Source organism: Antennarius striatus, chromosome 7, assembly GCF_040054535.1.
Source record: "Antennarius striatus isolate MH-2024 chromosome 7, ASM4005453v1, whole genome shotgun sequence".
NCBI lineage: Eukaryota > Metazoa > Chordata > Actinopteri > Lophiiformes > Antennariidae > Antennarius > Antennarius striatus.
Genome location: NC_090782.1, coordinates 20521035 through 20543242, shown reverse-complemented (window position 1 = coordinate 20543242; position 22208 = coordinate 20521035). Strand labels below are relative to the sequence as shown.

At 39.7% G+C, this 22208-nt stretch overlaps 2 protein-coding genes across 2 annotated transcripts; both read right to left on the bottom strand.

Annotated features, from left to right (window-relative positions):
* Positions 1-2732: 2732 nt before the first annotated feature.
* On the bottom strand, positions 2733-7407 carry acer1 (alkaline ceramidase 1). Its single transcript, XM_068320018.1, has 7 exons — positions 7183-7407; positions 6017-6129; positions 5802-5916; positions 5147-5285; positions 4389-4526; positions 4163-4300; positions 2733-4052 (listed from the first exon to the last, which is right to left on the bottom strand). Exons 1-7 carry the CDS (start codon positions 7187-7189, stop codon positions 3875-3877), a joined length of 828 nt encoding a protein of 275 aa, XP_068176119.1. The 5' UTR covers positions 7190-7407; the 3' UTR covers positions 2733-3874.
* Positions 7408-8275: 868 nt separating this feature from the next.
* myo1f (myosin IF) lies at positions 8276-21983 on the bottom strand. The gene is made up of 29 exons (XM_068318672.1): positions 21848-21983; positions 21442-21594; positions 19250-19378; positions 18620-18709; positions 18433-18527; positions 18246-18333; positions 18055-18144; positions 17807-17938; positions 17565-17699; positions 16912-17044; positions 15999-16195; positions 15829-15909; positions 15601-15687; positions 15348-15434; positions 14849-15016; positions 14615-14700; positions 14440-14521; positions 14244-14350; positions 14064-14162; positions 13736-13880; positions 13167-13281; positions 12907-13076; positions 12605-12750; positions 11948-12094; positions 11713-11861; positions 11547-11609; positions 10497-10704; positions 9321-9475; positions 8276-9225 (listed from the first exon to the last, which is right to left on the bottom strand). The coding sequence occupies exons 2-29, from the start codon at positions 21442-21444 to the stop codon at positions 9149-9151; spliced, it is 3264 nt and encodes a 1087-aa protein (XP_068174773.1). The 5' UTR covers positions 21445-21594; positions 21848-21983; the 3' UTR covers positions 8276-9148.
* Between the last annotated feature and the right edge of the window lie 225 nt (positions 21984-22208).

Below are 22208 nucleotides of genomic sequence, written 5' to 3'. Positions count from 1 at the left end.
TTTCCTGTCTTACTGTAATGGTTTTCTAAACCTATGTAAAATTAAGAATTTTATTTAACGCATCGTGTTGAATTTAATTCAGTCTCTGCCTTAAATATAAGTTTTAATGTTTAAATATTCAAAGAAAGCAGTAAGTCTTCAGACTGAAGACTTATCTGAGGAGTCAGGGAGCAAGGGCCCATGGTAGTTGGGTGTGGTGCTCAGACTTTGATGTCAGATTAGTGGGCCTCAGCTATGGGACAGGAGGTCACCCCTCTCTCACTGGCTTGGTGCCTCCTCTTCTTCCCCCTGCCACTCAAACCGATTCAGTCTGCCTCTCAGTCAAGTCTGAGAAAAATAATTCCCACCTGGCTGTCAGACATGAGGGTGTCCCACTTGTATTGAGACATCAACCTTTAAATCCTTCTTTTCTATGTGTATGAAGAGGAAGAAAATCAAAACAAAGCCATGTTCTAATGGGTTCACACACAATAGAATTGCATTATAGTATGAAGTATATAAAGTTATTGTATTTCATCAGCAAACTAATTATTTGTTAATTTGATTTATTTAATGAATGAAACTCAGTATGTGGGGTGGCTGTGGTTTGAATAAGAGCATTGTCCACTTAACAGAAGGTAAGTCTTTTGAGCCCCAGTCGTCCCGGTCTGTATGCAGCTTTTGATGTATTCTGAGTCATATACACTATTTGAAAATATCAATGTTTTGACACACAGACAAAAAGTTATACATCAGTCATATATATTCTGTGAGGCATAAACTCAAATATGAATCACATACATCAATAAATGCAGTGTGGGCAAAGAAATAAAACAGGTTTTGGTAAAATAGTTTTTATATTTTGGAACTAGAAACTCATCACCCGTTGGTGTTGTGTGTGAACAAAATATACCTACAATCAAATAACCTTTGGTTGCAATATGACATGTAGTTTTCTAAAAAAAAAATCACAAAATGACAAAAAAAATGTTATTAAAGTGGAAAAACTAAATTTGAACAGAAATCTCAAATCCTTTTTGGCACTTAGTTACTTCATCAAAATTTAATCTAAGCACAGCTTTCGATGGAAATTTGTAAAATACTTGCTTTTATGATTCCAGTTACAGCTTTTGATAATGTTTATTTCTAACTGACCTCTTCAAAATTATCCTTGAAATTGAAAATACCAGTATTAATGAAAACCAGGAGTTAAGTTCCTTGTGTGAATGCAAATAAAAGTGTGGAATTGTCTTCCATTAAATAAATACACAACGACGTTTGGCTCAGCGGTGACTTAATTTGAATCAAGTTTTATCTGATGCAGCTTCCTGTTTTTTTTGGCTGAGGAACATCAGTTGAGTAGGTGTTTCTTTTATGTGGCTTCAGTTATGTAATTTGCATTCACACCACTTAAAAAATATGGTCACATTTAGCTTCTTGGGTGCTTTCACACCAGTAAAGTATACAACTTTTCATCAGAATTGGATCTAAATTCATGGTGTAAGCAATTTGTCTGCACGGGAAATAGGGGGTTGGCACTGTTGTCTCAAAGCAAGCGGATTAATCATCATTCAATCATTTCACTGTGGGTGGGTCACTGCCGAAAAAAGCTGGAAATAAAACAGATAAAAATGATTTTGCGTTCATGTTCCTCTTTCTCAGCCACTCTCAAACATCCACATCAAAACATGAATTTAAAATCGCCATGCACATTCTGATGGAAGAGCTTCCCGTTATGGAGTCAGGCAATAAGGATGCATTGCTGTCAGCGTGCTGCTAAGACTTTGATGTGAGATTAGCGGGCCTCCGCTATAGGTCACCACTCTCTCACAAACTGGCTCGGTGCCTCGGCTTCTTGTACTGCCACTCAAATTGAGTCAGTCTGTCTCTAAGTCAAGTAAAAGAAGCCCCACATTGCCCTCAGACATGAGGTTGTCCCATTTGTATTGAGACACCAACCTTTAAATCCTTCTTTTCAATATCTGGGGAGAAAGTGAAATGCAAAATGAAGCCACGTCCAGCTGCTTTCACATGAAGCAGAACTTTATCCTTATTGTTTCTGAAAACCAAACTTCAACACACACAATAAGGTATTCATTGTTGGTAAAATATAGACATTCTGTGAAATCAAAACACACACTACTTTGTTTTCCACCTTATTCTGTGAATGAATAAATCTTGTCATTTTCCTTCCATACTTCAGCTTCATGAAATAATGAAAGGTGACAAAAATCAGTAAAATGCATTCATTGGAATGGAAAACATCCAAATTCATCTCACCTCAGAAGTTGGTGAGAAATTTCATCCTGATCCCAGTGATGGGGGGGGGGCAGCAGCTGAGTGATATATTGCCTACTGCCATGCTGATCTGTTGAGTCCTCAAATTTTAGTAATGTTCCCCCTCCAATTGTCTGACAAATACAGTAACACCTTCCTGAAAAATTCCTGTTGGCACTAATTAACAGTGGCAGATTACATTTCGAAGCAGCTGTTAGTTTCATTATCGTCCACAAGAGGTCACTATTGCTTTTTAAAATTCAGCACATGCTTTTGTGGTCAGTCATGCAAAGACACTTCTCATTTTAGAAGTCATGTGTCAGACTCCTGGTAAACTGTTTTTTGTTGTTGTTTGTTTTAACCCAGGAAAGTAATATAAAAATGACCAGATATTCAAAAACAGTGTAAAATTCAGTAACACAAAATGTGTGTACAACTGAAACCTAGAAGATGTCTGAGATTCAAATGAATTGGTAAACCACATCCTCTTTAATTGATTACAAACATGTCATTACAAATATTCTTACTTTATTTAGACCATTAGTCATTAAAATTCTCATAAATGTTCAGAACGCGCAGTCCAAATAGACCCTAAGACCGCGTGTATGACATCATCACATTGAGTAAATATTTCACTGTCAAGCTTCACTCAAAGAATCTGTCACAGTGGAGATTAACAGTAGTACAAATACAAAGCATCGGAATGTCCATTAATGGAATCAAGTTATTTGCAAAAAACACTTCAAAATACATACAGTTTATGCATACACACATACCCCCCATCCCTCCACCCCACAGGGACAAAAGTATTAGGACACACTTCTTAATCTTGAGTTTCTTTCAGACTGGTCTATAAAATCAAGCACAAAGCAACACAGTGAGCATTTAAAACTAGTATTTTACAGTCAAGTAAGTTGTATTACTGAAACAGAGACGTGTGTAGGAACAACAGCAACTCAGCTACGTAGTGGTAGCCCAAGTGGGTATATTCATTTTTCAGCATACCAAGACATTATGAACAAAGTCATAATAACCTTGTGTGACCAGTCATCCTCTAGTGCACAAAGTGTGAATGTCACAGATTCCCACCAACACACTCCAGAATTTTGCAGGAAGTCTTCCCAGTCGTGGAAACCGTTATAATAGCAAGTGAGAATTCAATGCCTATGAATTTAGAAAGGCACGTCATAAAGGTTACTGGAGGTGTAAGGGGTCGCATGTTCTAATACTTTTGTCCATCATGTATGTGTGTGTGTGTGTGTGTGTGTGTGTGTGTATGTGAGTGAGTGTGTAGCACTTGATTGGGTTATTACACCCCAGAGTAATATTACTCAATGTTATGCAATTCATAATTGAAATATGAATCTATATATTTCAATACCCAAAGGCATTAATCTGACCAAGTACATTTAAATATACTACATACAGTATATATTTATATAATTTTGATAAACGGATGTATAATGATTATTGTGTGCTTCACAAACAAGGATACAAATTTGCAGTAACTCTTGTTCTGAAGGATTGAAGGACAATGAACCCCCGGGGCCCATTTGGATCACTTGTAGTCCATCCATGGTGTAAACAATTCTTTAATGTTACGGAGTGCATTTAAAATTTAACACCGCTTCTGTGTTTTGGTCGTAGCCTTCAGGACAATTTGTGGGAAACCAACAGGCCATTTATCACTTGGCCAGTACTGCAGCCCAGGCAGAGAGTACGGTATCTCATAGTTGGCATCTAGGTAAGCCACCAAAGTGGTAGCATAGGCCACAGCTATCACAATCAGAATGTGCCTGGAGGACACAGATAATAGTGATCAATACACATGAGCACATCCTTGACAGAAAGTAAGAAGGTGTAAAGAAAAGTAAAACAAGCAAGGTAGGAGCAAATCAGGACTTACCAGATGCCGTGCATGTAGCAGAAACCTAACCTCTGCCAGAAGCTGCAACCAAATCGGTCACTAATCCAGCAGGAGATGGCGAGCAACCACAGACCTATCGACAGCCTGGCCAGCTGCAAAAGTTTCTGGTCAGTGCAACTGAGAGAGAGAGAGAAAAGTGTCCATAACCATAATGACTCTGAACAGAGGATAAAAACACTGACAGAAACCGCCGTAGCATTCGTACCCTCTCATCTCTTGGATCACCACGTAAAGTATATGGATGCCAAAGAAGTTCAAGGCGTAGGCATTGGCGGTGGGTTTGACGAATGATGATGCTGTGGTGATGATAGTAGCCACAATGATGAGGCCTGAAAATTTATACCTATGGAATATGGACACATCAAAATTTTAAAAAACTCAAAACATTAAAGCAGTGCTGTTTCTTCAGTGTGTTATCTTGATCTGATCCGAAGGGATAAAAATGAATATATTTGCACACAATCAAAAGGCTGAGACTAAAACATTTTTTCACAACATCCCAATCACTGAATGAGAGCCGTAACTTTAATATAAGAAATCCTGAGACGGGTAAATCAAGACAGTTCAAATCAAGAAGTCAAATATCTTAATAAATCATTTTCTGAGGTTAATCAAAATTTTGCCAGCCTTTTCACTACCTGGTAGTTAAATATTTACACAGGGGGGGGGGGGGGGAGCTACAACATTTCACAATAGTGAGCTGTGTAAAGTTACATTTAGGTAAAAGCATGAAGTACTATGTTGAATGAATGCGCTGGATGGGGCTGTCAGACAGGCTCCTCAGCCTGCACAGGTTCAGCTATAAGTGGCACCCCTTGGAAGCCACTATTCTGCCTTTTGTCTCATTAGAGGTTTCTATCAATGGACTATAGGGTGATGTCAATTCCCCACAGAATTCCCCACAAACAAAGGCCTCAGACTGATGCATCCATTGCAGAACTGACAGTTGTCAGCTTGCCTTACCTGTCTTTTATGAAAAAAGGAAAGAGCTTGCGTGGAAACCACATAGAATATCCCACCGCCAGCACCCAGAGGATAGACAGCTCGTCCAACATCTGGCCCATAAAACTGAGCGTCATGTGGAAATAAGCAGAGAAGATTCCTGCAAAAAAAATACAAAAAAAACTGTCTTTAGAAATTTATTTTTTATTTGAGAATTCTGTGTTCAATATGCAGCAAATGTAAAAAAAAAAACACAGGGTCCAAATTAAAGACACCAAGAAGGGGAGGAAAACACTCAGGTGAGTTTTTATAATGGAACCAGTCGTTGCTAACCTGCGGTTCAGGTTGATAACTGTTAGAAACCGCACGTGAAAACCTGTATGTGCAAGTTTGGTTTTAAATGCACTGGAGGGGCCTGCTGGATCACTGAAGGAAGTTTAACACTAAAATGCATTCACATTCCCAACACAGTGAATTACATTCTGTTTAAGTCATACTCTGAGCTGAACAAACCACTGACAACAGCAGTGATTTGTGTCTTACACCTGTTCCTGAAAGAAAAGCAGTGTCCTTGACCTTTTAAATGAGAGGAACTCAATATATGTGTTTCTAAAATGGAGAGAGATATAATAGATATCAGATTTATGAATGAAGAAAAGAACACAAAGCTACTGACCTACAAATATCATCATGATCCACACCAAATGAATGGCCAGGTGCCTCTCTTTGGCATAGGGGTGAAAAAGGTACAGCATGATGGGGGATATGATAAAGAAAATAAAGCTGCTCATCTGCAATAAATCCACAAAACAAATCATAAAATTAATCAAATGATATATTTTTCATCTGTGTGATAACATAAATGCTGCAGTGCAGAGATGAGGAACTCACAGTGTTGAAGTACTCAGCTACATTTTCTGAGTGTTTGTAATTATCTTCACACCAATCTACATCCGAGCTCTCGTAGGAAAACACTCGGGCCATCTTTTCACTTGAGTAAACACCTGTCAGACAATGAGAACGGACACAGTAAAGTACTTTAATGAAAAGGGGGAAAGGCAGAGCGTTTGCAAAGGCTGTACATGGAAATGACTTTCTGTTTTCCTATCTTGTATTCAAATGCTTTGCACACTTTCCCTCAACCCAGTCAGTCATTTCAATTACAGATAAAAGAAAGGCATGAATAAACCTTAATAGACCATTTTTATCCAATGTGTGATTACTACCTCCAAGTGTAACAAGTGATCCTTTTTTCACTTATTTGCTAGTCTTTTCAAATTAAGTCGTGGTATTTTAATGCTCAAGGAGTCAAAATAAATAATCCAATGTAAATGTAGCCCACTTCATCCAATGTTTCCTGTATTCAGCCTGGACTGCATTTTCCCTTCTGTCCAAAGTCACCATGACAATATTATCACCTTTTATTCATAGCTCCTCCCAAGTTATGGAAAGCATTACACAACTCACAGGCTATGCAGCTCTGTTTGGTATAAGTCAGGGGATTGCTATGTGTCAAAACGTGACCGTTCAGTGCATTTACTGTTCCTGCACTCATCATGCATGCACCTGACAGGTAGTAACAGGTAGTGAGGTTACAGAGTACTCTTTGTTCATGCTTTTTATCTATCTATATATCTATCTATCTATTTTCTTTGTCATCATCCAGTTTAATATTATAAAATAAGATTAAAATGATATTGATCTGTTGAATTATAACGATTATTGACTTCAAATAGATTTACAGGCGTGTAATAAAGTATCTACTGTGTGAAAATAGTGGAAATCAGAGGTAACTTTATAAAGCATGTTGTATTATAATCAAACAAATTAATATTACAAGAACATCTCGTCTATATTTAACCTGTAAACCATCCCATTCATCACCACAGCGCACTCTCAGTCACTGATAGAACACAACAGGCGCATTCTGGTGACTTCGGGTGTGACAGTTCCACACCTGTTCATGCCGGACAGAAACATGAAATCAAATGAAACTCTCGATAAAACAACTAAATAGAAAAGAGAGAACGCTCCAACTATCAGAGACTGGATCTTACCTCCCATGCTGTCGCTATTCAAGCCGTCAATCCTTTAGTGTCGCTCCGCTCCAGGTGGAGCAACAGGTGGATTTTTGAGGGCGGAGCAGCGAAATGCTCCCGATCCTGTTGCACGAGAGTATTATGTGACGTCACTAATGACTACCACCAACTGTTTCACATCTCTGAGCCGACATGTCATCAAGGAAAACAAAGCCTGAAATTACCTCATTTTGGCCATTGGAAAACACTCATCATTACAATTTATTATCTGAAACTAAGGTATGAAAAAAAAAAAAAAGCAAAGGAAAAAAGAAAAGAGGAACTTTACAGAACACTTTTTTTATGAATGCATTACTGTCAGTCAGCATTAAGTAGACAATAATATAGAACAGACTGGTGACAGGTGTCAGGAGCGCCTGTAATCTTCTCGAGTTCCCCAGACAGGAAGTTCCACAAACCATCTGTCAATGGACAATGGCAGTGATTCAAATTTCAAAATAAAAGCATGACTGGATCGTGAATCAGGGATGTATTACTGTACTGTGTTAAATTTTAACACGAATGTGTGCGTTGAGTTACGAATAAGTTAAACACACACACACACACACACACACGCACGCACACACACACAGTACACACACACACACACACACACACACACACACACACACACACACACACACACACACACACACACACACACACACACATACACACACACACACACACACATACATCTTTCTCTCTCTCTCTCTCTCTCTCTCTCATATACAGTACACACACACACACACACACACACACACACACACACACACACACACACACACACACCTACACACACACACACACACACACACACACACACACACACACACACACACACACACACACACACACACACACACATATAAAGTATCCTGTATATATTTATTTATTTTTACATATATCACGCATATGAGTAACTGAAAGGCCTTTTTTTTTATTTCTTAACGTAAGCTACATATACCATCTTCTTTAAATGCTAAGTTTATCAAGTAAATATTTACATAAAACATAAAATGAGTAACTGAAAATGTATTTGTTTATTCTTGCACATATAAAAAAAACATATGTTGATTGATTGTGCAGGGATGACAGAATTTTTCAACCACAGATTTAAATTCAGACACTTCTGAAATATAACATTAAAAAGTCACGTCTTTCGGTTTTGTTTTTAAGAAAACTTTATTTACACTTTATTAATGACACAAACCAGAGGGAAAAAAATCCTTCAGGTAAAATGTGAAGCTAGATCTTAAATTGAATTAAAAAAAATATGAGCTACTATCAATTATGACATTGGCAAAAATCAATTACGTTAATATACATGGGATTAGATTTGCTTTGATTCATTTTATAGTGGGTTTCTTGCAGTGCAAACATAGCATTCAAGTTCCCTTGTTGCATATGAAAGGACACAAATGGCTATTAATATTTGATTGTACATTGGCACCTTTGTCAACAATGCTGGGCAGCACACGATGCTGCTGTGGAGAAAAGCCTTAGGCAAATAAAAACAGTGTGGACACCATAAGGGCCGCACAGAATTTCTGGATCACCTTTCTGTAAAGGCTGTCACATAAGCTTGGAGTAATACTGAGTAAATTGACCAGTCAAAGAAAGGTGTTGGGACGGTGGGCGAGGTCAAAGGTCTTGTCGCTCTGTCACTGAGAATAGGACAGCTTGGCACAACAATAGAGATGAAACCTGAGCAGCTGTTTGCATGTGATCGGTGTTTTAACAATGGTGACCCTAACAGCTTTGTGCTCTATTTCTACAGCACCATGGTCACCAGTGTGAATGTGGCTCAAATGTCAGCCACCTTGAACAACAACATTATGGCTCCAACATGTAACTGTGAACAAGTAAAAGGCGATTTGTCAGGCAAGTACGTGTTGCTTTAAAATTAATCTTGAATTTCAAGACAAAAGGTCTCCAGGACAAGTCAAATCTTCTCCACATAGTTCCCGGGGAACAGTCCTTCCTTTCCTCGAATCTTTCCTGTCCACCAGCCTGATGGGTCTAAAGAGACAACAAGCAGACAGAAATACCAAATTTATTCAAACAACCAATTGAGAGTTTACTTATTTATTTTGTTCACTCTCATATCCTCACACCTTCTTTGATGAGTTCGAACACGTCATTGTACTCAAAGCTGATCTCATCTGTGTCCTGGCCCGTGTACTGATATAAGGCCCGGCAGCGAGGCTTCTGAGGTCGAGGCTGTGGCGGAGGAGGAGGCCGATGACTGATGCTCCTTTTTCTTTGCTTCCTGTTACAAAGAGGAAAGTTATGATGAGGGATGAACGAAACCGCTGGTGTGAGTGACTGAAGCCGTTTTGATGACTCCATGCGGCCCAACAGGTGAACAAGCGACAGCACTTTTATGCTCATTTGTGAAACCTTGTTCTGAAAGCAGTACTTAAGGTTTTGCTCTTATTTAGAATGACCCCAACATTTGTAATGACATAGATTTCCACAAAAAATCAGCCACCTTGCTCAAGTCTGTGTAAATGGATGCTCCCTTAGTCTAAATGAGGAGTGCGAAAAACCTCTTGTTGTTACTAGGCTTTCCTTTGTAGGTGACTGAGGAGAGTTCAGAATTAAAAGGCTATTCGTGGGAGATAAAAGACTTCAGTGTTTACCGCTATAATCGATGTCAAGGCCTACATTTGCATGCATGTAGTACATTATTACAGGAGGAACCACCAAATGCAATAATGTCCTGATGAGATGTAGTAAATTTATTGAGTACGTATTTTAAAAAAAAATCTCAGATAGTTTCAGGCAATGATTGTTTGGGTGTGCCCAGGTGTGAAAACAAGAAAGACTTGTATTCATCTATCACATCACACCTCAGGTCTCTCTTTGTTTATTGTCATTCTTTATAGACAAATGACCTCACATTTTTATGTTTGAGTGTGTGCCTCCAAAGAGAATGTGTCTGAAAAGTGTGTTTCATTATTACTACATTTAAGGGCTTCATGTATTTTACCCATGTCTATAACAGCAGGGTTTTTTTCCTTATTCTGAAAGTGATCGTTGTGAGTTAAAAATGCTTCTGTCTTTGGGTGTGTTTCTATGACTAGAAACCAGTTTTAATTTAGGCCTGGCCTCTATAGAAACTAGAGGAAGAGCAGGCAACCTGTGGCATTGTGACTAGAGCTCTCAAACAGGTTTATCTTCCTCAGCAGGAGTCTCAAGCCTCACCTTGAAATGCCTTAAGGACTTATTAATCTTATGCAGTTTGAAATGAATTCCTGCTACCCCACTCACAAACCGTTTGTTCTTACCCTGACATGCCTTCATCGGGCACATTCAGGAAGTCCATGTTCCCCTGGTTGTGCTGGTTGTGGGCTGGTGCTCGGGGGGCTCTCTGGGTGCCGAGTTTGGGTGGAGCCGAGGAGGGTTGCCAGCTTTGTTTGTGCGGGGTGGAATATGTGGTAACTGACGGACGGTGGACAGGGGGTCTGTTGAACTTGGCAGCTCCATTTTGGTGTGCTGAAGGGAGAGAAAACGCTGACTTTAAAATCATCTAGTGGGTTTGAAATCGAAAATATCTATTGCATAAACTCCAAAATATACTTTAAAGAGTGAAATCAATTCAAGTGGCGCTATATTGACACTGTTGATGCATTCATGAGTTGTGCAGTATGTTGGTAAAGCTAATTTCTTCTACTTCTACCCATGTCAGTAAAGAGTTGTAAGTTATATGATCAAAGCCAATTTGTTTGTTCACCTGTGGTTGATAGCATTTGATAGCATCACAACTCTAACAAGTTGGAATGGAAGAATCTTTACGGAAAGTTGGGTCCCAGGGAGGAGAAGAAGTTGTTACATTTTGAGGCCTTTTCAGAAAATTGTTGATATCACAGTGAAAATGAGGCCACAACCCACCTATATACGCCTCTGATTGGTTTGGTGTAAGAATGGCATTTTCCCCTATAGTCACAATCCTGTCAGTCATCGTTGTCAAACAGAGACAGAGGAAGGTGGGCCATGGCGTCACCATGGTAGGATTCATAAAGTTAGGTATGTGCTTTCTGAATGACCTCTACATAGGATAGTCAATTGTCATATTGGATGAGTTACATACTATGAAGTGACTGAAAAGGCCTCAGTGATGTAATTTAGTTTAAAAGTGACCGGTATCTATGCTGTTAAGTACATGTGCTGGAGTGTTGAATATTTAAGCGTATATGCAACATAGTGATCAAATAAACTATGTAAATAGTCAAATGAAGAACCCAAAACTTGATTCAAGATAATTTCATAAAAAGGAAATAATTTGAATGGGATATACATAAAATGAAGACATAAATAAAGTAGATTTGTGTCTTTACCTCTGGTGCTGACATTATTTCTCTCTCTACCACCAAACTGTTGAGCGCCTTTCCTGCTGGGCTCTGAGGAAATAAAGGCTCCATTATAGTAATACTCCCACAATTCAACATGTTTTGTCTTCTGTAGTGCAAATAGTTTTAAGGTGTTGCTAATTCTTTGTCTTACTGGAGGACTTGGGCAGACCGTCCCCAATTGTGATTGAAAGGGTCTTTCCTCCAGGTTTGAGCTGAGCCAGGTCACCTTGCCCCCTCTGAAAGACCACCAACCTGGAGCCCCCTCCACCCCAGCCCTCTTTCTTCACTCTGAACTCTAGCCTAAGAGGAAAGAAGGTGTGTCAAGGCTTTGGTCATGCTAGATTCTATGTAGAGAAATGTCTTTCTGGGTATGCAGGTTCCCTTACCGGTCAGTGAAGGAGATTGTCAGTTTCCTCCTGGTTACTTCCTCATAGCGTTTTGAGAGCAGACTGAGGAACTCTGTCTTAAAGTTGGACTCCAGCAGACTGTCGTACTGGGACTCGTGGAGAATGAAGAAATCATCCTGTCTGGTACTGAAGGAAATAACAGACCATTAAATTTCACAGGACTATCATACATAACGTACAAGTAAATAAGAATACAAAGACATAAAGTTTGTCAGACAGCCTGGATTTCTCAATCCTAATGTCCCCTTACTTTGAATCCCTCAAGGTCTACAGAGGATGTCTCTGAGGCAATCAGGGTTCAACATCGTCATTCAAATCCTCGCTAGGGACCAAACATAGTCCATTCCCTCCTATTCCATGATATCATCAATCAGGAAATAAGTCAAGTCTCCTCGACTGAAGCTCATTAAAGACGGTATAGCATAAGTACCAAAAGCAAGTGCATTTGCAAATAACACAAGCTAATCATGCTAATCAAAACTAAACAACAAAACACCGAAAAAATGGTGTTTAAATTTTAATAGTGGACGATGTTTAATGAAGGAATTAACCATCACATTGATATTTCTGAAGACAGAGCGACCTGCCAGGTCTTATATTTGATTGTAGTTCACTTCTTATAAATCAGACACCAACCTGAGGGAGACGCCATTGATGCTTCCAAACTCCAGTTTTCGTTTCAACACCTCCTTTATCTGCCCTTTCTCTTCCCCTTTCTTCACCTTCTCTCGACCAATCAGATAGATGCCCTTAGGGGTCAAGATCAAATCTCTCTTGATGGACTGGTTAGTGAGAGAGAAAAAAAAAGAAGAAGTGAGAATTATGAATAAAACTAAAAAAGAAGAAGCCAGGGTAGTTTTGGGAAGAGGTAAAATACTAGTCACTTTCTTACTGGGCAACTTTAATAAAACTAAACATGAGGATTCTTCAGGTTTCACCTTGAATCTGCGATCGAACTTGTTGACGGAATCAGCGAAGTCGATCCGTTCCCTCTTGGTCAGAAACTGTCGCAGTTCGGGCCTGTGCTCCAGACCCAGGTAATCTCCAACAAAGTTTCTGTTGATGCTGTTCTTCCTCCGCTCTTTGGAGTTGTACAGGATGTCTGAAGCTGCGTCACAAGGATGGACAAGCATTACGAATTGTAACTCCAAAAGTCTAAAGAGGAACAGTATGGAGGTTTGTTCTCCTTGTAACTCACCCTCCTCTCTCATCTGTTCGTACTTCTTCCTGGCAATGAATCTTCTCCACGATTTCTGAATGATTCTAGCAAAAGTGTCAAATTTTCTTTCCCTCATCTCCTCAAGCAGGAAAAGCTACAAGCACAAAGAGTTGACTTTTATCATTTATTGAGCACAGCAACAATTTGCTTGTAGTATTCTCGAAGGGATCTTTGTTTGATGAATGTGTGCTCATGTAAATTGATTAGTAAATCATTCCAAATTGTAAGATTTGCCAATCCAGAGCAGGAACAGGAATTTTTCCAATTCCTTGGCTACATGCCAGGAACAGAAAGAAGTTTAGAACTCGACTGGATGTCTTCTTTTAGATTAGACATGATAGAAATCAGTTGTTTATACAAACAATACAGAACAGGCAGCTTCACAGCATAACCATTACTGAGAGGAGCGTTTGGAGCCGCCTGATGAATGTCAGCCTGAAGTAGCACATTTAGGAAAAAGCTCACTAAAATACAGCACATGAGTAAATACACTTTATTATTACTGATCGATGCACAACCTGCACTGAGCTGCATGAGGACTGACTTACTGACTCAGGGTTCTTGACAAACACCTTGGTGCGTCCCATCTGGTATTGATCATTATCCACATTGACAGACTTGAGGATGTGAAGAACCCCCTTTTGCTCCGGACCCTTCCAACATGGCCAGGTCTCAGCTGTGAGGATGGCGTATCTTCAATGCGACACACACACACGCGCACACACACACACACACACACACACACACACACACACACACACACACACACACACACACACACACACACACACACACACACACACACACAAACCAAAAGTCACTCTGAGGGTAAATTTTTTTTCACATTTCAAAGGATGTGTGCGGGATGAAACTCACCTCATCAGGAACTTATTGAACACTCTGCGATATGCAAACCCAGCCCTTCTCACACGTATGTTTTCCCGCAGTCCCAGGTATTCGACTTGATGCCGAACTCTACAAACAGATGGAATGCTGTTTATTAATGCTGGATTTGAGCAGATTGGTAATTACTTCTCAAAGCGAGGATGCTCTGACCTGCTCTCCTCCCAATCCCGTGCCCTTTTTGTCTCATTTGGTTTGATGCAGCGGATGTAATGTGGAGTGCATTTCATCAGCGTGTTCACCAAATCATTAGCTTGTTTCTGTTGGGATCACCAGGGTGGGTTGAATGCATTTTCACAACATGTATTCTGTATCAGCTTTTAGTTCATGGATGGTCTCCAACCCTGACCTTGATCTTTGAGCCCGCCGTGGTGGGCCTGCCTTTCTTATCTGTGTTTAGGTTTTCAGGAAATAAACTGGAGATGCTTTTACTGCAAAGACAAATTCAAAGGAATTTTTTTCGCACTTCATTTCTTGTGTAAACACAGAATGAGTGAAAGCATGAGTCAACTGGAGAGACGTACTATTCGCTGCTCTGCATGAGTTCTATAAGATCAGGGAAAAGCACGTCCCGGTTTCTCTCACAGAAGCCGTTGATATCATACGATACCTGAGTGAAAAAACAGGCAAAATCACTGCCTGCTCTTTAACAACCTGCTAAATAATCTGGTTTTGTAGTTGACATTTTCAGATTATTCACTGCAGAAAGTTTTGCCCAAAGGCAAGAGAATCGGCATGACTTTTGACACGTTTCCTACCTTGCCGGCGTAGTGATGTATGACAAAGCCGGAGCTCCAGTTGTTGAAATGTTCATGCGTTCCTACAGCAGCCTGCAGCTTCTGCAGCAGCGTGCCATCAACTCCCTCTCCTGTGGCATGCATGGTAGCGCACACATCATCCAGAACGCTCATTATGCCAGGAGGGTTCTGTAAGAGGATGAGGGTGTGGAGATATTTTTTTTACTGTAGCTGCTAACAATTGATTTTGAAAGAGCCATCATGCAACAATAGAAGTCCAACAAGCTGTGGAAGCAATTTTAAAAGAGAAAGAAAAGGGCTTCTCTAAGTGGTTCATCTCTAAATCCCCTGAATGCATAAAAGAAAAGAAAAGATTGTGCTGCCTTTTTCCTGACTTTTTTTTTTTTTGTTGGTATTATGGAAATCCTCTTTTCTAAAGAAAAGAGATCTGGAGAGTCGCACTTCAGCCACACTTAAATTGTTGTCTTCAATGCTTGAGGTCATGTCTGTATTAGCTCACCAATTTATTTTCAATGAGGTCGCACACAATCTTGTTGTTGAAGTACTCGATGGGAGTCCACCTGATGCCCTCCTGAACGTACTCTTCCTGAAAGAAGGCGCGTAAAGAAAAGAGCTGAGTAGATGAGAATTCCTCACAAACTAAACATATTAAATTATGCAGAGTCTCTGTTCACTGACAACAGTTTTCTCAGAGGTGGAGAGCCAAAGAGATGTGGTGGTTTAATAAAAGCAGTAATTCTTCCTCTATCTACCTGTTCAGCCTTCAGAGTCAGTTCAATAAAGATCTGCTGCAGCTTCTCGTTGACAAAGTTGATGCAGAACTGCTCAAAGCCATTTCTCTGCCAGGGGAGAACACAATCTGGTCAGTATTAGATTATCTCCACAGTACATCAAACCTTGCTTTGCCATAAGAAACTACATCTGCTATTTTAGTAGCTACCTATAAATATTAAGTACCTGTAAGATGTGGGAGAACTGACCTGAAATATCTCAAAGCCGTAAATGTCAAGAACTCCTATGCTGAATTCTTCATGGGGTTTCTGGATTGCTTTATTTATGGCCTTTAGGAAGGAGAAATATAAACCACATTAACATGCATGCCAGTTTGTGTAGGTATCAGTGACATATAAACGTTTAAAAGTTGGACCACCTCTACTAGGTAGTCAAACAGTCTTGCATAGAGGGTTTTGGCCAGGGCATCTCTTGTGTAGGTGGCCTGCTCCTGGTTCAGGGTCACGTTGATTGACTCAGACTTCCCTCCCCACTTTGAATCCATCTTCCGACTGGTCAGCTTGTCCTGCAGACGGTCGGGGTTGATGCCCAGCAGATAGGCAGGGAAGGCAAGCACTGGAAAGTCAAGGTTATATTTCAAATCAATATATCAAGACGCACAGAATATCCAGAGTCTCCATGCATTTCAGGCCTTTTACTGAACTAATCATGATAGAGGGATATACAGTAAAGTAGGCCTTAACTTGTATTTAGCAATACTATCAATTCTCAAGTTCCAATTATAATCATGGAAATAGAAGAAAAAGGACAAACAGATGTTCTTAAGTAGCATCAGTCATCACTTTAGGATTTGTTTTTTGGTTGTAGAAATAGCAGTTTAAACAAATTGGATGATATTTTAGATGTGATGTGAAAATGAAGCCTAAATCCAATTTGTAACCATGGCAATAAATAACATGAACAAAAGTCCTTGAATGGCCAAAGACACCGCTTTCTCCACAAACTGCCTGAGAATCTGAATTTCTGATTTGCATCTAAGAACTGAATTCTCCTGTAGATAGATATAGACTTTATTAATCCCAGAGGAAATTGTGAATTCAATCTGTAGTCAACTCTCTACCAATTATAGCCAAGGAATTATAGGATGGAAAATTGCTTGGATGTCAACACCAATTATCGGTTTTGAGAAGCAAGGAACTACTGATGGGCACACGTTCTCTTAATTAGCAGGGCTTTTGTCATGGGGCTTCTGTGTGTGTGTGTGTTGTGTGTGTGTGTGTGTGTGTGTGTGTGTGTGTGTGTGTGTGTGTGTGTGTGTGTGTGTCACTCACAGTCAGCGCTCTCCACCTGTGCATAGTTGCCTGCTTCTATGAAGCTGATGTTCCCCAGGTGAAGAATGCCTGCAATGATCTGCAGCACCTGAGTCTGGGTCTCACCTGGGATCCCAATCACCCGCATGGCTTCCTGGAGACGAAAGCAGAGGATGAAGGCAGGAGAGTTGCAGCATCTCCGTGGATGGGAATCATTGGAAATGTATCTATCTGAGGTTTAAATGGTTGGAAATATTAAGGGTCATTTATTTTTTGCATCAAAACATCTTAATGTGATAGATCTTCCCAAATTCTGTCTGATGTCTGGTTTCCCAAAATTTAGTTAAGCATAATTCCCAACCTGCATGACATCTATGTTAAACTCTGTCAAGAAGTATTATTATTAAAGCAAAATTAATAATAATAGTAATAATAGTAATAATAATAATAATAATAATAATAATAATTATAATTATAATTATAATAATAGTAATAATAATAATAATAATAATAATAATAACAATGATGATAATAATACAATAGTTTTCTAGAGAATGAAAAAATAAAGAATGTAAAAACTCTTGTGTCTCTGTGATTGAGTCAACACAAGTTGTCTCTTGACCCTCTTTGGAATCCAGGGAACCACTTTTGATTTCCTTCCACAATTTATTTACCATAGTCTCTCTGAAGTCCTTGCTGTCATTGGTTCCATCCACCTTATAGGTCCCAGACTGGTTGAGGTAGCAGTAGTAGTCTGGAGTCATGATACCGAGACATTCTTTCTGCTGAGCGTTAGTGCCCTCTATCAGCTGGAAGACAAAAGTGCAGAAAGAAGGGTAGTTCATTTCAAATGGCTAGTAATAGTATGGGCGGATGTGACTAATCGCTGATGATCTGTCTCTCATCATCCTCTGACCTGATAGTAGATGTGGAAGTTCCTCTCGCTCTCATTCTGGCTCACCACCCTCGACTTCTCCAGCAGGAAGTTGGAAATCTTTCCTCCATCTGGTTCTCCTCCTCTGCTGAACTGGATCTCAAAGTATTTACCCTGTTGGATGCAAAATTACAATAAATAACGAGAGACGACACACAAACTAAACATTTGTTTGAAAAATAAAGTCTTTAACATGTATCTGCTGCAAATAAGGAAAAGTTCAAGCTCACAAAACGGCTGGAGTTGTTGTTTCTGATGGTCTTAGCATTCCCAAAAGCCTCCAGCAAAGGATTTGATTGTAGGATGATGTCTTTTACATGCTGTAACACACACAAACACACAACAACACAGTGTGAGACACAACAGAAATTTCTGCATAAGATACTCAAAGGTGTCTTGAGTCATCGTGGAATTTCCATACTTGAACTTTAGGTCCTCCCCCAGATACTTTAGAAATGTAACCCATGATATATTTGGCCGCCACTGTTTTTCCAGCGCCGCTCTCACCACTGCCACCACAACACAAAACATCAAATGACCTAAACTACACCAGCATAATTACAAAATAACACAACTGACACATTACTGTGAGACACAGTTGCGATCACCTGATGATGACACACTGGTTCTCCCCATCGATCATCATGTTTCTGTACATGTTATCAGTCAGAGCGTAGATGTGAGGAGGATTTTCGTATTGGGCCTGCAGCAACAAGACAGGAAAGGATTTGTGGTTTCAAGAGAAACGATAAATCCACTTGGATTTCTGATGACCCGTTAAAGCGTTTTACTCACAGCTCCTTGATAGACTTCTATCTCTCTGTCGGTGAAGTAGGGCATCTGCTTGAAGGGGTTAACTGATATCAATACAGGACCAATGTAAGTCTGAGAGGTGAAGTTAAGGAGTCTGATGGAAAATAAGCCTGGGAAGCTTTAAGCTGTAGCCTAAGTATGTATTTATGTATTCCATAATTAAAACTTTTAATATCTGATGAGGTTTTTTTCTACACACTACATTAACACCAACAGACCAACAATTCAAACAACATTCCTCTCCTTCCTGTAATTGCTTAACAAAATTCATTTCTCTTACAAACGTGATGTCTGGTCACGGTGTATTTGGAGTGACATCAGCAGCATGTAAAGTTGCAGTGCACGTCTGCTAACTAAATAGGGGCTCCATGTTCAGCGCTGCTACAAGAAGACAGAAGTGGGATGTTGAGTCACAACGAATGCAGAACAGGAAGAAGCCACAGTACTTGTGTGCTCGTATGTTCACTTGAGATGATGTTTGGCGTACCTGAGTAATAAAGCATAAGGTCTCAGACTGGACTGGATCACAAACGTTGATTGTGAAATTCAAAATCAGTGTTTATAAACCACCAGGATGAATCAAACAGCATAACCTGACCATAATGAGGATACAAAGATGTAGTCATCCATGTACCTCTTCTTGAGGTTTTCTACGATGGCGTCCTCGTTGATCTTGGACAGCAGCACCATATCGTCCACCCCGCTGTGCTTCACATTTTGACTCTGCCAGTGATACTTAGCCTGAGACAAACCACAGAGAGAAAGAACCGTGTTGGGTGTTCGTGTTTCAGATCAGCGCGCACCATTACGATGAACATAACCCAATGTGGTTGCTTTTACAGGAAGTTCACACTGGTTACCGGGAAACAGGCCATAAACCAGCTGAGCTCAATCTCTAATTTAGATAATTTAGAAAAGCACCGCTGAACACTGTGACATTAAAGAATGTGAAAAGAAGCAAGGGATGGTTTGATGGTTGTTGTTGTAAAATGTGGGCGTCACCCAAACTGAAGCTCTGTTATCACTCCACCTGACTAAACGTCGAGGTGAGTTTACTTCCTGTAGCTCCTGTAGCTCGTTTGATGGTTTGGTTTGGTTTGGATTGATGTGTGACTCTGATGGGGTGTCATCAGTCATATGGGGGGTGGGATGTGATGTGGTGCCTCAACACAAATCTACAAGCCCCATTAAAGGCATTAAGCAGCCACATTATAAGAGACAGAACAATCACTGAATTAGAAAACTGGCTTTCATCGTTATAGTTTTATTTTCTAAGTCTTTTTTCCTCTTTATTTTGTGTTTAATTTATCGTTTGTTTCTCCAAACACAGGGGCGTGACCAGATCCATTTCACAAGAGCACGTGCCCTGGAATTGATGTGTTGAATCCAGGAAATTTTCACATCTGGCAACTGGCAGTCGTAGTTTTTATTGTTCTGTTACACATAAATAATAAACACATGCAAAAATGTCTTAATATTCCAGTGAACGACGTGCTGGGTAATAAAATTGACTGATTTTCTGGGCCTAGCAGACATGAAGTACAGTATCTGTAAAGTATAAAGAATAGTCATTCATAAACTTTCATTTAGCCTGTATTTTTATTTCTAATTTTAATTACACTGAAAGAGAAAATTCAGATTCAAGTTCAAGTTAGGCTCATAGAATCAAAAACGTGAAAGTGATCAAGTTGTTATGAATTTTATTTTTTTTAAAATCTTTTTCATAGTTGTTTTTCATAATCATTCTGATTGAACTGGATCACAGCTAACAAAGGACAGGACATGGTAAATTTGATCTTATTTCACTTTAACTCAGGTACAGTCATCTCCAACTCTTCACCCAAGGCAGAAAGATACATAACAAACATATTGTAGGTGATTTTTTTTTTGTTGGTATTTTTAAAAATTAGGTATTGTATTTTCTCACAGATGTTCCTTATGCTGGAATAAATAATGTTTTTTCTGAGAACGTTTTTGAGTGGAAGGGTGCACATTTAGCATTTTTATTGATTTTACATAAACTACATGATGGATGTTGATGAATCCTGGTGGAGGAGGGAGAAATGTATTACAGAATGAACCGATGGATTTAGGACTACGGTTGAATCAGTGATAAACTTTTTTTTTTAAAAATATTGCAAGAACTTTAATTTAGAAGGTCTTTTCTAAAGTTCTATTGCATTGTCCCGTATGCCCACTGAACACTTCATGGTGTACAGACTGGTTGACTGTTACGACTTTGAGGAGGAGGAAGTATTGCAACAGATGCTCTCCTGTGGTCCACTTCCTCCTCTCGCACCTCATCTCTGTCACTTATGAAACCTTAGAATTATGTGGGTTTTCTTCCTGCAGCTGAACCTCAGGGGCGACCGAGACCTTACTTCAACTAAGTTTAGCCCATGGTGATATCACAGTTCCATCCTTTTAGGGGTATTCAAGATCTGCATTTTATGTCAATTTCTTTCCTGGTAGACATGAAATATTTGAACTCGAGCACAACAACCACTCTCATCTCATCAAGAGTGACAATTAATCTGAGGACCGATACAATCGGTGTGTCCTGTTGCCTTGAGCTGGTTGTAATATAAGAACTTGTACTGAAAAAGAGGAAACTGTGCTGTTGCTGCTGCTGTGATGGAGCTGCATTTCCCTGAAGAAAACAACCATTAAGCCTCGCGATCACATCCATCACCACGTCAAAAAAACTGCATTAAATATGCCTTCATCACTTGGTGGAAAAAATGGTGGAATCATGAACTGCTTTAACAAACAGAAAACTAACAAATGAAGGTGTGGTAACATACCATTGCTCTGTTGGTCTGCTCCTCCCCAGGCTTCCACTGTCCAGGGTGTGTTTAAGTGTTTGTGTGTGTGTGTGTCAATAAAATCCACAGGTGGACCTCTTCAGAATGCCACCATCACACAGCGGGACAGTCAGAGTCAATAGCGGCAGCAACCTGCAGAACATTAACTGTGATCATTCAAAACTACTTCCCCATAGTCCCAGATGCATAGTGTGAAACAAGAAGTGCTCAAACACACACACACACACACACACACACACACACACACACACACACACACACACACACACACACACACACACACACACACACACACACACACACACACACACACACACACACACATATGCAAAAGCATATACTAACTGAGCAAAGTTGAGTCTCTGCTTCTATATTTCATACTCACTGTCATCAGAGCGATGATGAAGTAACAGTACAATGACAACGGATTAGCATCTCAGGACTAAAAGACAATTAGTTAAACATCCCCTCAACAGCGGATGACTGCTGATGGCAGGAATGACTGTGAAGTGATAATTATCTGCAACCTGTTGCCAAATAATGGTGTTTCAGTTGTGAGCTGCCAGCTCCACCCAGCCTGTGGTTACTTCACAGTGTCATCAGAGAGAATGATCCCTCCAACGCCCCCTGTAAGACTGATGCAGGCTTTTATACTGTACATACAAAGGTATATAAAAAAAATTAAAAATCCTGCCCGTATATATATATATGTACACATATATGTATATATATATACACATACATAT